Source organism: Muscardinus avellanarius (genome assembly GCF_963383645.1).
Source record: "Muscardinus avellanarius genome assembly, chromosome: 10".
In the NCBI taxonomy this organism is placed as follows: Eukaryota; Metazoa; Chordata; class Mammalia; order Rodentia; family Gliridae; genus Muscardinus; species Muscardinus avellanarius.
The window spans coordinates 5697276-5712278 of NC_137796.1; the positions used below are offsets into that span (position 1 = coordinate 5697276).

The following is a 15003-nucleotide window of genomic DNA, read 5'->3' on the forward strand; positions in this document are numbered from 1 at the left end:
CATGACTAGAATTTCCCAAGAATATTTGGACCTCTGGGAGATCTCCTGAGCATCAGTGATGACCTTGCTATTATCTTTTTTAAACATGCTTAATTGTTCTAACTTCTTTGGTGCAACTGGAAAATTACAAAAAAAAAAAATTTGACCTGGAATTATTCTTGCAACTGTACCCAGAATAGAACAATCACCACTATACCCTAGTTCCTCCCCAGCCCCTGGGCCACCTGAGAATTCTAATGACAAAGTAGATGATCCCACCAGCCTCCTAGATACAGGACTCCTGATGACACCAGATATTCGTGGAGATAAACATTCATGATTGACTGAACTGGTACCTATGCCATTTTTTCTTTCTTTTCTTTCTTTCCCCAGGGGCATTCGACCTCCGAGCTATACCCCCAGCCCTATTTTTTATTCTTTATTTTGAAACATGATCTCACTAAGTTGCAGAGGGCCTCACTAAGTAGCTGAGGCTGGCCGCGAACCGCGTTCCTCTGGGCTCAGCCTCCAAATGCTGGGATTACAAACTTGTGCCACCATGCTTGCCCTCCCCTTTTTAAATTTATTTTTTCTTATAGAAGTTTATCTTCCCATAGCACTTCAGAATTCCCACAAGTCCCAACTTGCATTTTGTTCCAAGAAGGAATTTTGGATTTGGGGATAAAGTAAAAAGCAAAGCAGAAAAAGTCACTTTTGAGCCTATTTCCGGGTGCACTGTCAAAACCTCGGGGCTTTGGAGCGGGGCGTGGTGGCATACACTTGCAATCCCAGTACTTGGGAGGCTGAGACAGGAGGATCATGGGTTCCTGGCCAGCCTCAGCTACTTAGCAAGGCCCTCTGCAACTCAGTGAGACCCTGTTTCAAAATAAAGAATAAAAAAAATTTGGCCTGGAGGTATAGCTCGGAGGGATAATGCCCCTGGGTCCCATCCACAGCACTACACACACACACACACACACACACACACACACGAAGAAGGAAAAGGAGAAGGAGGAGAAGAAAAAGAAACACACACCTCAGGGCTTTTTTCCAATCACACCTAATGCCTGCCTTCTGCCACAACAGAGGTAAAGACCCACCTCCCGGCCCCCCAGCAAGTGGCTCAGCGGGGTTAGGATAACTCTGGGTAATCCTAAATAAAGCCCTATCCAAGCTCCAACTTCTCCACCAAACAAACCAGTTTTACAACTCAAAGGAATTTAATTTGGCCTCGAACTTGCGCTGGAATAAAACATAAAAGAAGGGGGGAAAGTTGGCAGCTCAGCTAATGAGCAACTGGATTTCGGGACGTGCTGCCAACTTGGTCTCATTAAGACACATTAGCGGTGCAATGACACACCTGAGGAGGAAAGTTCAGACGGGACGTGGGGTTCTTGACGGCGACCAGGCAGAGAGCAAAGTGCCAGGCACAGGTGAGCCCCCGGGACACAGCAAGGTCCGGGGGAGCCTGGCTTTGAAAGATGACCGGGTCTGGACCGCGGCTCAACATCCACCTCTGAGTGCAATCCCTTTTAAGTGTAAAGCAAACGGCGGGGCATTTTCAAGTGCAACGAAGCATATGAAATATTTGCGATCTTGCTTATTAATATTTGCGCCTGGGGAATCTAACCCAACCGCCGCTCAGCTTCATTTTCGTCTTGCTGCTAGCCCCTTGGGGACATCTCCTGAAATACAAGTGCACCAAAGTGACGCATTGAAAAAATAGCTGGGGGATGTGTTTTCGTTTGCCAGATCGTTTCTATTCAAGCCAAATTTGACAAATTTCCTCTAAGGTAAAGAGAGAGCCCAGCTCCTGCCCCTCGGCGGCGAGACCTGCAGAGCCGCCCCTTACCTGTCACCAGGATTGCCTTTTGATCCGCAGGTAAGAGGTCTTGGTCGGCTGAGCGCTTATACACGAAAAAACAGGACGAGAAGAAGAGGACCGTGCTCCAGAACAGGGGCAGGCTGAGCAGCCATGCCCCTCCCCAGAGGGCCACCAGGCACAGCATCTGGCTCCTCAGCTGCCCCGGGCTCATGTGTCTGCAAAGAACTATGCCCCCCAGCCCCGCAGTGACAGCCAGGCAGAGCCACACGGTCTCTGAGAAGAACATTCTCCTGTGCCACGACCCGATTCCGTGCAACCCTCGCGTACGTGCTCGGGGCCAGCAAACCTAGTGGGCAAAAGCTAACTAGAGACAGCCTGCGCTATATGAATGGAGAAGTGGGAAGGGAGGGGAAGAAACCAGCCCCAGCCCCCTTTGAATGAGCATGGATTAAGTATAATCATACAGGCACATATTCCCAGTGGGTAATTTAAAACGGCGTGCACTGCAATATAAACACCAGGTCCTTCCTCATTTGATCGCGCCCCTCTCCCGCCTCTCCTTTGCACACAGCACACACACACACACACACACACACACACACACACGCAAGCCACATACTCACCCACAAACAAACATGCTCGTTTGATTATTTTAATGGCTGCCCCACCTCTGGAGAGATGATTAGTTGGATAATAATTGACAAGACTTGGAAACGGACAGAGATTAGCGAGCCCTCTGGTTCAAGGGAGCATCGTCTTGCCTCCTTTGGAAGCCTGCAGTGCGTCTGTCTGATGAGAGAGAAAGAGAAACTCTGTGTGTGTGTGTGTGTGTGTGTGTGTGTGTGTGTGTGTGTGTGTGTGTGTCGGTTTGGAGGGTTAGACTCTGGAAAGCACGGTAACCCTGATCTGGTGCATGCCCAAGGTATCCCTGCATCTACCACCTGAGGCAGGCTGCAGTTTGGATGGAGAAGGGGTACAGAGCAAGAGGAAGAGAATGCTTGGCAGAGGAAAGGCCCTGGGTCTTGCCAGAGGGGAGAGAAGTCAAGGAGAGATGATAGCAGACTTAAACACAGCCACTGTCGGCACTTACTCGCAAGGTGGGCTCTGTGTAGCTGCTTACCCCTTCTCCTGATGGAGAAACTTCTGCGCCAGGCTCTGTTCTGGGCCCTGGGACTCGGCAATCAGCATGCGCAGTCTCTTTGACCACGATATCTTTACAACATGGGTTCTAGTATTGTAGTGGTTTTGCAGGAGCTGAAACGAGAGCCTAAAAAGATCAAGAGACTTAACCGAGATAACACAGCAGCCCAGTCAGAGCCGGCCTCTCAGAGCTTCGCCGTCTGAAGCATTCCCCTGACTGCTTTAGGTAAAATACAGGAAACAGTATGCCGTGTGCCAGCCCTTCCCGGCTTTTGCCTCATTTGTACCTTATGAAATCCTCCGAGGTAGGTATGAATACACTCAGTCTACAGACAGGAACGTTCAGACTGGGAGAGGTGAACTCACCCTTAGCCAAGACTTGCGCAGGCCAGCCCTACACCCATGCGCAAAGCCACTCTGTGGCTGCAACGTCCTGCTGACCACATCATCATGGGACAGCCTGGGGGAGCTGCCCCGGGGCTTGGTGGGCCTTGTCCTGGCCTGCATCTGCCTCAGAGGGATGCAGGACTCTCATCAAGGTCGGGTCTAGCCAGAGAGACAAGATAAGCTATCCTTTTGAGTTCAGATTGCCTGTGTTTAAATCTAAGCCTACCCCACCACTTTTTAGCCAAGCCCTCGTCTTAACTTCACCCCGTTGGCTTCTGTCTCTTCAGCTGTGAGATAACAGTGCACCCCACCTGGAATATGCCAACCTGACTCAGAAATGCTGCTGACCGGCTTTCATAAACAGACCCAGCCTCCCACCCCCCCAAAAAAAAAACAAGATGAATAGCATAGCATCCAGTGTAATAGGGGCTGTCCTCAAAATAGGAGCTAAAGTGAGTAGGTGCTGAGAAACCTGAGTGGTGAGAGAAGACGGGCATCTCGGACGTTGGAGAAAGAAGGCTTGCGTTAGGCCAAGCCCAGATACCTGTCTTGGAAGATCAGTCAACAGAGCCTCAGACAGATTGTCGGGGGAAACGGGCTGATTCAGGTAAGTTGTGGAGAGTCACTGCCTTGGGCCAGCTCAGCTACAGAGGAAGGCAAGGCGGGACCCAGCTGGGCTCAGGTTATCCTCAACGCAAAGGAGACAAGGTAGGAAACAGCACCTGGGAACTAAGCCGAGCCGTGGACGGGGAGGCGGGGCAGCAAGGCACTCATTAGGACCTATGGGAATGAAGGCATCTCAGGTTGGCCCTCCCGGCCTCGTGGGCATCCGAGCTGGGAAGCTTTTGCCAACCCCAGGCCAGGACACTGAAGGGTGAGGATCTGGAACTGTCTTTGGCTAGCCCTGGACTCTCCCGCCACTGACCCCATTCCCTCCTTGTCTGCCCTTCGCACAGCTTTCCCAGGACTGGGGCACCTCCCACAGGCCACGCGGTCTCGCCAGCTATCAGCTCTGATGATCCAACGCCTTCCCACGCAAGGACGCAGGACAGTCACAGCTCTTTGGTGGGGGGGCTTTGGCACGTCGTCAGTGGCTCTCCCGTCTGGGCCAGGCCAAGCACACCTGTGGGGGTTTCCTGACAGGTACGTCCCCACCCGAGAGCAGGCGACTCTTCTCTCAGGGGCAGCCCCTGTGGCATCCAGCTGGGGCTCCTCCCCTCCAAGATGCCCAACCCTGGGGCTTCCACGCTGGCCTGGAGCAAGGCAACCGAGACGTGTAGGCCAGGCGTTTCTGACCCAGATGCCCATGAGCTCTGAGATCGCGTAACTGTTAAGCAGTGTTGGAAGCTGGCTCTGCCACTTTCTATGTGAGGCATTGGGCAAGTCGCTGGCCCTGCCTGAGCCTGTCTGTCTGTCTGTCTGTCTTTCTTTTTCTTTCTTTCTTTCTTTCTTTCTTTCTTTCTTTCTTTCTTTCTTTCTTCAGTCCTGGGGATGGAACCAGGGCCATTCTACCTCCGAACTACGTCCCCAGCCCTATTTTTTATTCTTTATTTTGAAACAGGATCTCACTGAATTGCAAAGAGCCCCACTAAGTTATAGCTGAGGCTGGCTGCGAACCGCGATCCTCCTGCCTCAGCCTCCCAAATGCTGGGATTACAAGTGTGCGCCACCACGCCCGACCTCAGTTTTCTTCTCTGATGCGTGAGGGTAGGGACAAGTCCTGATCTCTGAGGTTGTTATCAAAAGCTAATGATGTAATTCTATGGTGTGTGTGTGTGTGTGTGTGTGTGTGTGTGTGTGTGTGTGTATGTGTGTGTGTGTGTGTGTGCATTACTAGAGACTGAACCCAGGGGCATTTTTACCTCCAAGCCACACACCCCCCAGCCCTATTTTTAATTTTTTTATTTGGAAACAGGTTCTCTCACTAGGTTGATGAGAGTTTCACTCTTTGCTGAAGCTGTCCTCAAACCTGCAATCCTCCTGTCTCAGCCTCCCAAGTGCTGGGATTGTAAGCGTGCTCCCTCTTGCCCCGCTCACACAATTCTTGCAGCATGGTTGACTCTGAGAGGCATTTGGTAAGGAAAGCCACATTTCCCGTGGCTGGTAGTACTCACAGCCTCTGCGCCCTTTCCCCTGGGCAGAGGGAACCCCTGGCCAGCCTCTTTCTCACCCACTCTTTTCTCTGTTTGGCTCCTGTCCTCCCACTTCCGCAGCAGCCCTCCAAACATGTGCCTTCACGTTACCTGCTCGCCACCGGGTCTGAATGTCACCCCACCTCATCCATTGCCTTCATTGCGCATAGATCGGATTTCACAATTGTGGGCTCAATTGTTCCTTTTAAGAACACTTTCTGTCTCCTCTGCCAGACTGTGCACTCCAGGGGGGCAAGGACCTTATCTTTGTGATTATCATAATTGTTATTATTTTCCCTTCATTGTTTGCCAAGCGCTTCCTCCCGGTGCCTGGGGCATGTGGGTACCGGATATTTGTTGAATGGATTCAGGAAGGAGCAAGCCTCTATCTAGCACCTTCTAGGTATCTGGCTCTGAATCGGCCATGCTGAAATTCAGCAGGGAATAACAAGGGCCAAGGTCCTGGCCTGCAGAACAGTCGGCCCAGAGGTCTGGGGTGGGGGTGGGGTTCCGCAGGAGCAGTGACTTGTGGGAGCCGGAAGAAAGGCTTTCTGCCAACTAAGGAAGATGTGGAGTTGCAGGATTTCTAGGAAAGACTAGCCCAATCCCTTCTGCATCCTGAATTCCTTTGATCGAGGATCTCCAGGTCCTTAGTCCATCTGGGAGCTGCTCTGCCTCTCAAAGAAGACTCCCTCACCCAACTGAGTACAATCGAGTCTTCTCCCCTTCCCCAACATTTTGTCCTCGAGCTAGATCCTCAAGGACACCCTTGCGTTCCTAGTATCCCATTTCTGGCCAGCTTGCTCTCAGCTACCCAGGGAAGAAGACGGCTGCTGTGTCAGCCCATTCTTTGGTAATGATGCCAGTGGATCAAGGTGTAGGGGCCTTTCGGAAGAGCCCTTCCGAAAACAAGATGTCTTAACAAAGGAAAAGAATTCCAAACCTGGGCAGAAGAAGAAGGAGGAGGAGGAGGAGGAGGAGGAGGAGGAGGAGGAGGAGGAGGAGGAGGAGAAGGAGAAGAAGAAGAAGAAGAAGAAGAAGAAGAAGAAGAAGAAGAAGAAGAAGAAGAAGAAGAAGAAGAAGAAGAAGAAGAAGAAGAAAAGGCTGAGAATCCTCAAATGCACCTTTCTTAGAATCAGTGGCTCTTGCGCTTAGACGGGAATTTGAAGAAGTCACCACCTAGCTATCTATGGGGATTCTCTCTGTAACATCCCCACCAAGTGGTCATCTTGACTATTGTCAGAACACCTCTAAGAACGGGCCCTTTCTCTTCCCTGAAGGCTGCCTTCCCAGGTCAGGGCGGCTCTGGGGCTCACAGGCTGCACCTGATCTTGGCACGGGTCTCCTTTCCCACGTGGGGTCTCACAGAGGATGTCTGCTTCTGCTGCTCTCAGATCTTTGAAGACTGCGATCACAGATTACCTTCTCGAGGCCCATGGCCCCTCCTTCTCTCAAATGTCCCTTTGACACCGTAGAGTATATTTTATCTGGTGCCAGGCTCCTGAAACAACCATGTTTTTAAGAGTTCCTTTCTAAGATTATGGTGGCTGTCACTGAAGAATATTTTGTTACTTTGATAGCATGACTCGCCAAGCAGAGAATGGCTGTGTGTTCATGTTTTAATGACCCAACATTCATGATGTGGACAGATTTGGTTCCGATCACAAGGATGACCTCAGGAACATTTGGGGTGATATTGCTGGTAATGGACATTTTGGTAGGCTTTTTGAGAACTAGGGCGATAACTAATATTCTAAGTGTTCAGCTATAACTGTGCATATATTATATATTGTGTGTCAGTGGAGGGGGAAATGAAAGATCTGAAGAAGACAGCTAGAAGCTGGAACTGGATCAAGTCCTTTTTTTCTGTCATGGAAACATAGTACGATGACAATGTCAAAACCCCACAGTTTTTATTAATGCCAAGTAAATCATAGCTCATTTATTGTATGACATAGTTCAAGAACCCTTGGCCACATGGCTCTGGTTTAGAATAGCATTCAATGATGTACATCTCCCTGAAAGACTGGGCCCAGAACCAGGCACAATAATTTAACATAGTGCAAACATCACACAATAGAAAGAGTATCGCCTCTCTGCCCCTGAGGTTCTATGTTTCTTTGTGTGTCCAAAGACCTTTGAATGCTGTCTTTAGAGCAGCGCCCTATTATTGACCTTCTGGTGTTTGTTATTAAGTAAAATTCCAAGTTTTTAGGTTTGTGTCATTTTTTAAATAGAGTATTTATTATTGGTATTGTGTCATCTTAACTTTTTGATGTAAACTCTAATACATTTGAGAAACTATCCAAAATATAAATGTAAGTATCCATGATAAAAAAAATAACTGATAAAATAAAGGATAAGGGAGAAATAATTATTTTATTTTATTTGGACCGAGGATTGAACCCAGCTCTACTACTGAGCTACATCCCCGGCCCTTTTCAGGTTTTATTTGAAGGCAGGGTCTTGCTAAGTTGCAGAGGTTGGCCTTGAACCTGTGATCCTCCTGTCTCAGCCTCCCAAATCCTGGGATTACAGGCCTGTGTCAGAGCCCTTTGAATAGGTTAAAACTTTCCTTCCGGACATATGTTTTTTATCACTGCTAATTTTACTTATCTGGATACGTGAATCTCAGGAGGCGCCATTTTACTTTTTGTATACAGTCAAGAGCCATTAGTCTTCCCGGCCAATTCGTAACTTCTGCTGTTCTTCATTCCCTCCTCTGCCTCCAGACTTGCCACTAGGATCATTTTTCTTGTGTCTTTCTTTTAGAGGGATGGTGGTGAACTTTCCTTGTTTTGTATTTCTGAAAATGTCTTTAACCCATCTTTGTTTTCAAAGGACATTTTCACTGGGTATAGAATTCCAAGTTGGCCGTCATTTTATAAAAGTATTTGGATGCCGCTGAGGAAGTTTTTGTTTTGTTTCGCTGGTACTGCAGATTGAACGCAGGGGCGTTCTACCTCTGAGCTATATCCCCAGCTGTATTTTTTTTTAAAACAAGGTCTTGTTAAATTGCTGAGGACCTTGCTAAGTTGCTGAGTCTGGCCTCAAATCTTCAATTATTCTCTGTCAGCCTCCCAAGTACTGGGATTACATGACAGGGGGGGGGTATTTTTGTGCTATCTGGCTCTGTTCAATTAACTTCAAAGAAGAGGGTTGATCCTAATTACCTAATGACCTCTTCTGTTGTTATTAGAAGCAAAATTCTTAAGTCTTTTTTATACCTTATGGTAAGGCTCAACTCCTCATTCTTATAAGACAATCCATATGTATCAAAGTAAAAACCTGTGAAATTTCATATTAAGATTAAATTGATCTGGGTGTGATGGTTCCTGCCTGTAATCCTAATACTCGGGAGGCTGAGACAGGAGGATTGCAGGCTCAAGAACAGCCTCAGCAACTTGGCAAGGCTCTCATCCACTTAGTGGGACCCTGTTTCAAAATAAAATAGAGCTGGGGGAATAGCTCAGAGGTAGAATGCCCTGAGTTCAATTTCCAGTGCTACACACACACACACACACACACACACACACACACACACACACTGAGCAAGTCAACCCTTCGCACATCATTTCATGGGAACTCTAAGCTTCCATAGTTTTCTCTAAGTGAGTTAGATAGTAAGACATTCATTGAGTGAATATTCAGAGCTTCTACTATGTGCCGGGTTCTCCTCTAGCACCAAGAAGACAATGGTCTTAAAAGAGACATGGCTCCTGCCCACACAGAGCTCAAATGCCAGTTGGGCAGACAGACCAATGAATGAACAATGACAGCAAAGCCATGAGAGACAGCCCACTGCGTGCCTTTTGTTGAGCTGAATTAATCATTGACATTTCTTTATCTTGCCAGCATTATATCCAAGTGACCTTGTCGAGTCCTGGGTGAAATGCAAAGTCACTGTGTTTATTCACCCAGCTTATCAATACAGTCGTTCTAGCAAAACACGGAGCGGGCAAATCTAACATGCCTATTTACTGGCCCGCCATGTCAATCCCTGCTGACTGTTTTCTAAGATTACCCATACCCCACCCCTTTTTATAAGGTCTGTAACAGAAGTCAAAGGTACCCCTGGTCCCAGGTATTCAGTCAATGCTTGAGATTTTCTCTCTTTATTGAAAAAGACGTAAGTCAAGAGTAGGGCTTGTGAGCTTACAGCATTTTCCAAACTGACTTTTCCGTGAGCGGTCTGTGACACCGAGGGTGTTTGTAGATGAATTCAAATCTGGCTTTTGGCCTCAGAGAGGAAGGTATTCTATCTTTAAGTTTAATAACATTTTGTATTTTGTTTTTTGGTTTTTGGTTTTGTTTTTTTTACAGGTCTGGGGATGCAACCCAGGGGCATTTGACCTCTGAGCTACACCCCCTGCCCTATTTTTTATTCTTTATTTTGAAACCGGTCTCACTGAGTTGCAGAGGGCCTCACTAAGTAGCTGAGGCTGGCTGCAAACTATGATCCTCCGGTCTCAGCCTCCTGAATGCTGGGATGACAAGCGTGTGCCACCACGCCTGGCTCAACATTTTGTATTTTAAACAAGGTCTTGTTAAATTGCTGAGGAGGACCTTGCTAAGTTGCTGAGTCTGGCCTCAAATCTTCAATTATTCTATGTCAGCCTCCCAAATCCTGGGATTACATAGCAGGGGGTGTTTTTTCTAGGTTACAAAACTCTTCTTATGCATTTTCTTTTTAGAACTCTTCGGTGTAATTCTGGATAATTATTTCCTCGGACTTGAAATTATTAAGCCTCAACTAAAGTATGAAATTGCCTAGTTCAGCAGTTCCCGCAGTACTAGCAAAAGGAAGCTGCTATGTGTAACAGAGTTCCCCAGAGCAGGCGTGGAGAGTGGCAAGTGATGGGCTATAAGGCGTGGGCTAGGAAGGTGAGTGCAGCCACATGCCATGGCTGCTCGCAGACGCCCCACGGCCTCGCCGGCCCCAGCCAGTTCTCTCTCCTGGGGCTCTGTGTGCTTTGTTTCCAAACTTTTAAAGTCATGGATCCAGCAGGGCGTGGTGGCTCACGCTTGTAATCCCCGCGCTTGGGAGGCGGAGACAGGAGGATCGCGCAGGTTCAAAGCCAGCCGCGCGCGCTGGCTTAGGAGACCCTGTTTCTAAATAAAAATATAAAAATAGGTCTGGGAGTGTAGCCCAGAGGTAGAAGGGCTTCCAGGAACCCCAGTACCACCAAAAAATAAATAAATAAATAAAGTCATGGATCCTTTCATACAAATGAAATAACCAAGTGAGGGGACGGGGAAGGGAGGCTTAGACGGTGTGGTTAAGGCCAGTGTGAGATATGGCAGCCCCAAGTCATCAGCACCAGGACCTGGGGATCCGGGACCCAAAATCAGGTGGTCACTAATGTCAGTGAGATCCCGAGGGAAAGAGGAGGGACAATACCCAACTTCATTCATAGAGACAAAAAGCATCAGGGTTCAGTGCATAACAAGGACTATGTATGTGTGTGCGTGTGTGTGTGTCCGTCTGCCTGAAGGTTTATATATGCATGTGTTTGCACGTGTCTATGTTGGGAAGTGGGCATATGCATGTGTGCCTGTGAGTAAACATGGGGGGTGGTAGGATAGGTTTTGGGGGGTAAGGATGTATCTGTGCACATGTGTGTATATGTGCATAAACATAAGTATCTATATAGACACAAAGGTGCGTGGCATTCCGCATGTTCATGTCTATAGAGGCATTTGTCTACAGGTGTATGTGTGGAGGATGAGTGTGTCTCTCCACATGGGCATAGGTGTGCATGCATGTGTATATGTAGGTAGAGTGTGCACAAGTGTCTGCACCTGTGTAGGGCATGTTTGTGCATGTGTGTGCTGCCAGGGAGTCCACTGGTCCATGTGTGTCCATCACAGAGGCCTCCTCACGGCTGCAGGCCCAGAGGAGGGTGGTGAGAGCCGGTGCGTTCATCTCGCTCCACGACAGCTCCCAAGCCCAGCTGCTCTGAGGCCTGGAGTCCTGCAGGCTGTCGAGCAGGGGTGGCATTCACGATGGCTCCACGTGCGTCTGGCGAACTGTGTACACAGTGTCTGGTCCAGGTTCTTGTTCTGTAATGTTTAACCTCAGGAACCTCAATCTTACTGACAAATCAGAAAGCCATCATAACTTGCATTTTGTTTGACTGGGACGTGTGTGTGCGTGTGTGTGCATGTGTGTGTGTGTGTGTCTGCATGTGTGTGCATGTGTGTGTGTGCGTGTGTGTGCGTGTGTGGTGTGTGTGTGTGTTGACGTCATGCATGCTGTGGCTCAAACCCAGGGCTTCATGCGTCCAACAACAGCCCCAGTCCCCTGTCCCGCCTTCTCTTCACCTTGCCCCCGACCTCTGCTGTGTGTAGAGACCACACACAAGCCCGCTTGGCCTTTAGGAGCCACTGATGTCCATAAATATAGCCAAGAGGGCAGGGCAGCCTGCTGGAATTAAACAGTAACAGGTGTCCCTGATAACCGCGGGCTTCCCGTCCACTTCCTGATTCAATCATTTACTAAGTGTCCATTCTACACCAATGACTCTCGGTCATTGGCCTCTCCCAGCTTGAGGGAGTGAGGGAGTGTCCTGCGGTGTCCCTGACTCTCACCTCTCATACACTGGGAATCAGAACAATGACATCAGTGACCAGCTTAAAAGACCCCCGGGCTCTATTTTGATTTATCCACTGGAGAATGACAAGGGTTCTCTACTTACATAGCTCTACCTCTCATGAATACATCAGCAGCTCAACACATATAAAAATCGTTCTGCCCAGCCGGGAACCGTGGCACATGTCTACAATCCTGAGGCAAGAGTATTAGCGGTTCGAGGCCAGCCTCAGCAACTTAGCAAGACTCTGCTTCCAAATAAAATTTAAAAGGCTAGGGGTGTAGCTCAGAGGTAAAGTGCCCCTGGGTTCAATCTCTAGTACCAAGACAAAAACAAAAATCTCTCTAAAGTTTCTTGCATTTCACATACACTGTCTCCACTTTTTCTCCTCACTCTTAGAAAGGACCAGAATGTAAGAATTCTGCCCCTGATAGAAAGAGGAGATGGTGTGGACATGCTGCTCCCAAGGGGTAGCGAAGGGGCTGCATCTCCATTTCTGGGGGTCGGCCAGGCCAGAGCAACCACTTGTCTAGCGCTGTCGACGGTACCACTTCTAACAGCAGTTCCAGACCCAGTGTCCACTTCTCCCTGGCCCGTGGAGGATGATGGCCACCAGTAAGAACAATATACTTACTTTCCATGAGCTTAAATGCACATCTCTAGCAGGATGCATTGGTGCACACCTGTAAACCTCAATACTTGAGAGGCAGAGACGGGAGGATCACAGGTTTGAGGACAGTCTCAAAAGCTTAGTGAGGCCCTCAGCAACTTAGGAAGACCCTGTTTCAAAATAAAAATAAAAAGGGCTGGGGGCATGGCTCAGAGATAGAACACCCTGGGTTCAATCTCCAGAATAGGAAAGAAAGAACAAAAGAAAGAGAAAGAAAGAAAGAAAGAAAGAAAGAAAGAAAGAAAGAAAGAAAGAAAGAAAGAAAGAAAGAAAGGAGAGGGAGAGAGGGAGGGAGGAAGGAAGGAAGGAAGGAAGGAAGGAAGGAAGGAAGGAAGGAAGGAAGGGAGGAAGGAAGGAACTGTCTTCAGAGTATATATCTTTCCTCTTCTTTTTGCCAGGAAAATAACTTTTAGGGTATGTGTGAGCAGTGATAGCAATGACAGGTTTGTTGCCTTTATTTGACCAAATTAAAACTTAACACAACTAGCTAGGCATGATAGCACAGACCATGGGGAAGGCTGCGGCAGGAAAATCCCAAGTTCAAGGTTACCCTGGGCAATTTAGTGAGTCCCTGTGTCAAAAAAAAAAAAAAATTGACACACCTGCGTGACTCCTCAAATTTTGGTCTGAAATATGACCAAGGTTCAAAATGCAAAGATACAGGAACTCCACTAACATTCAGCACTCTTGGTCTGAGCTAGACCAATCAAGGTTCAAATTCCAACTTTGCCATTTAATTCACTGGGAGACCTACCCTCTCTGTGGAGCCCCAGCCTGCTCCCCAGCAACAGAGATAATGACAGGTGCTTCAGATCACTTAGAAGACTGATCTGGGCAGATGACCTGGCATATCACAGTTTTCCACCACAGCCGCTATCACAAAACTTTTGGTGCCAGTAAAGACTCCCAGACCAAACTTATTTCTGTTTTCCACACTTCCTTCTTGGGCCTTACCAATGGAGAAATAATTTTGTGGCAACAAACACACAACTTTAGCGTTGCTTGTCTTCTATGGCCGTGGCTCCAGGCCAGTAGTTTACAGAAAGAAACACACATGTTTCTGTATCTCCAGAAGGGAGAGTAAACCTGGGATGAGTCTATTAGAAAGAAGACATTTCAAAATTCGAGAGCACAGCTGAATACCAAAAGTAAATTACACCATAAGCCAGATGTTCCGAGAACTTCCCTTCCATTTTTTTTTTTCCGCCTGAAGGAAAAGTTTGAGTTCCATAAAGAAAACAATGAGCAGAAATTGCTGGAGTGCAATAGCAATTCATGGCTCATGGTTATTTAAAATGAGCCCATTTGAAAATAATCAAAGATGTGCACAATGATTTATATAGAAAACGGTTTGTTGGGGTGGTATTTATCATATGCAAAATGTAGAAATAGTCCAAATGGTTTACCATAAAGAATTTGTTATACAAATTGCAGTACTTTTATTTGATGGACTGCTATACAGCCATTAAAAATAGTGTTGTTGAAGAATATTTAATGGCTGGGGGAAAAACATTAGCAATATTTTAAAGCAAACAGAGAGGGCTACAAAGTAGAATACATGATACGATCGTATTTTGACATGATTATAGCCCAGATTTCAGCAGGAGCCTCCTATAATTTGGGTTCCAGAGAAGCTTGGCTCAAATCCCAATCCTGTGACCACGGAAAGCCTTGCCAAGGTATCTTCAATTTCCTAGAGACCTGCCTCTCACAGTTTCTTCCGCGTCTTCTCAGCCACCGCTTTCTCTACCATCCGACTTTCACGTGCAATTCAACCTCTCCGGCTTGCAAGACAAAATTCATAGCCATAAAGCCAACTCTCCTAAAGTTCCTCCTACTTCAGTGCCTGAAGTCAGAGCGAGACAGCTCACAGGGCGGGGGAAGGAAGCATTAGCACCACTGGGGTGGCGTCAACAGTGACCCCCAAAGATACGCCCAGTGAGCCAGGGACCAGTGGACATGACCCTATTTGGAAAAAGAGGATCTTTGCAGCTGTACTTAAATGAAGGAGTCTCTAGATTAGCATGAATTCAACCCAGTAACACCTGTCCTTATAAGAGACAGAAGACAACCGAGTCAGATGCAGGGCAGAGGGGGAGTAATGACGAGGCAGAGGCAGAGAAGCGACACCGCGCCACAACCACGGGACACCGGAGGTGGAGGAGGGGAGGAAGGAGGAGAAGGCCTCGATGTTGTTTAAACCACCCAGCTGTGGCCACTTGTTATGGCAGCCTTTGGAAACTAACATTATCCCCAAAGTATGGGGAACAGTACAGA

At 47.8% G+C, this 15003-nt stretch overlaps 1 protein-coding gene across 1 annotated transcript in view; it reads right to left on the bottom strand.

The window, feature by feature from the left end:
- The window catches only part of HSD17B2 (hydroxysteroid 17-beta dehydrogenase 2), a gene marked incomplete at both ends in the record, with an annotated part of 86005 nt that overhangs the window by 48636 nt on the left and 22366 nt on the right, over positions 1 to 15003 (bottom strand). Inside the window, 2 exons of the mRNA XM_080703461.1 lie at positions 1832 to 2094; positions 2925 to 3058. Of these exons, the coding sequence (XP_080559587.1) occupies positions 1832 to 2094; positions 2925 to 3058 (397 nt within the window). The remainder of the gene's footprint in view (positions 1 to 1831; positions 2095 to 2924; positions 3059 to 15003) is intronic.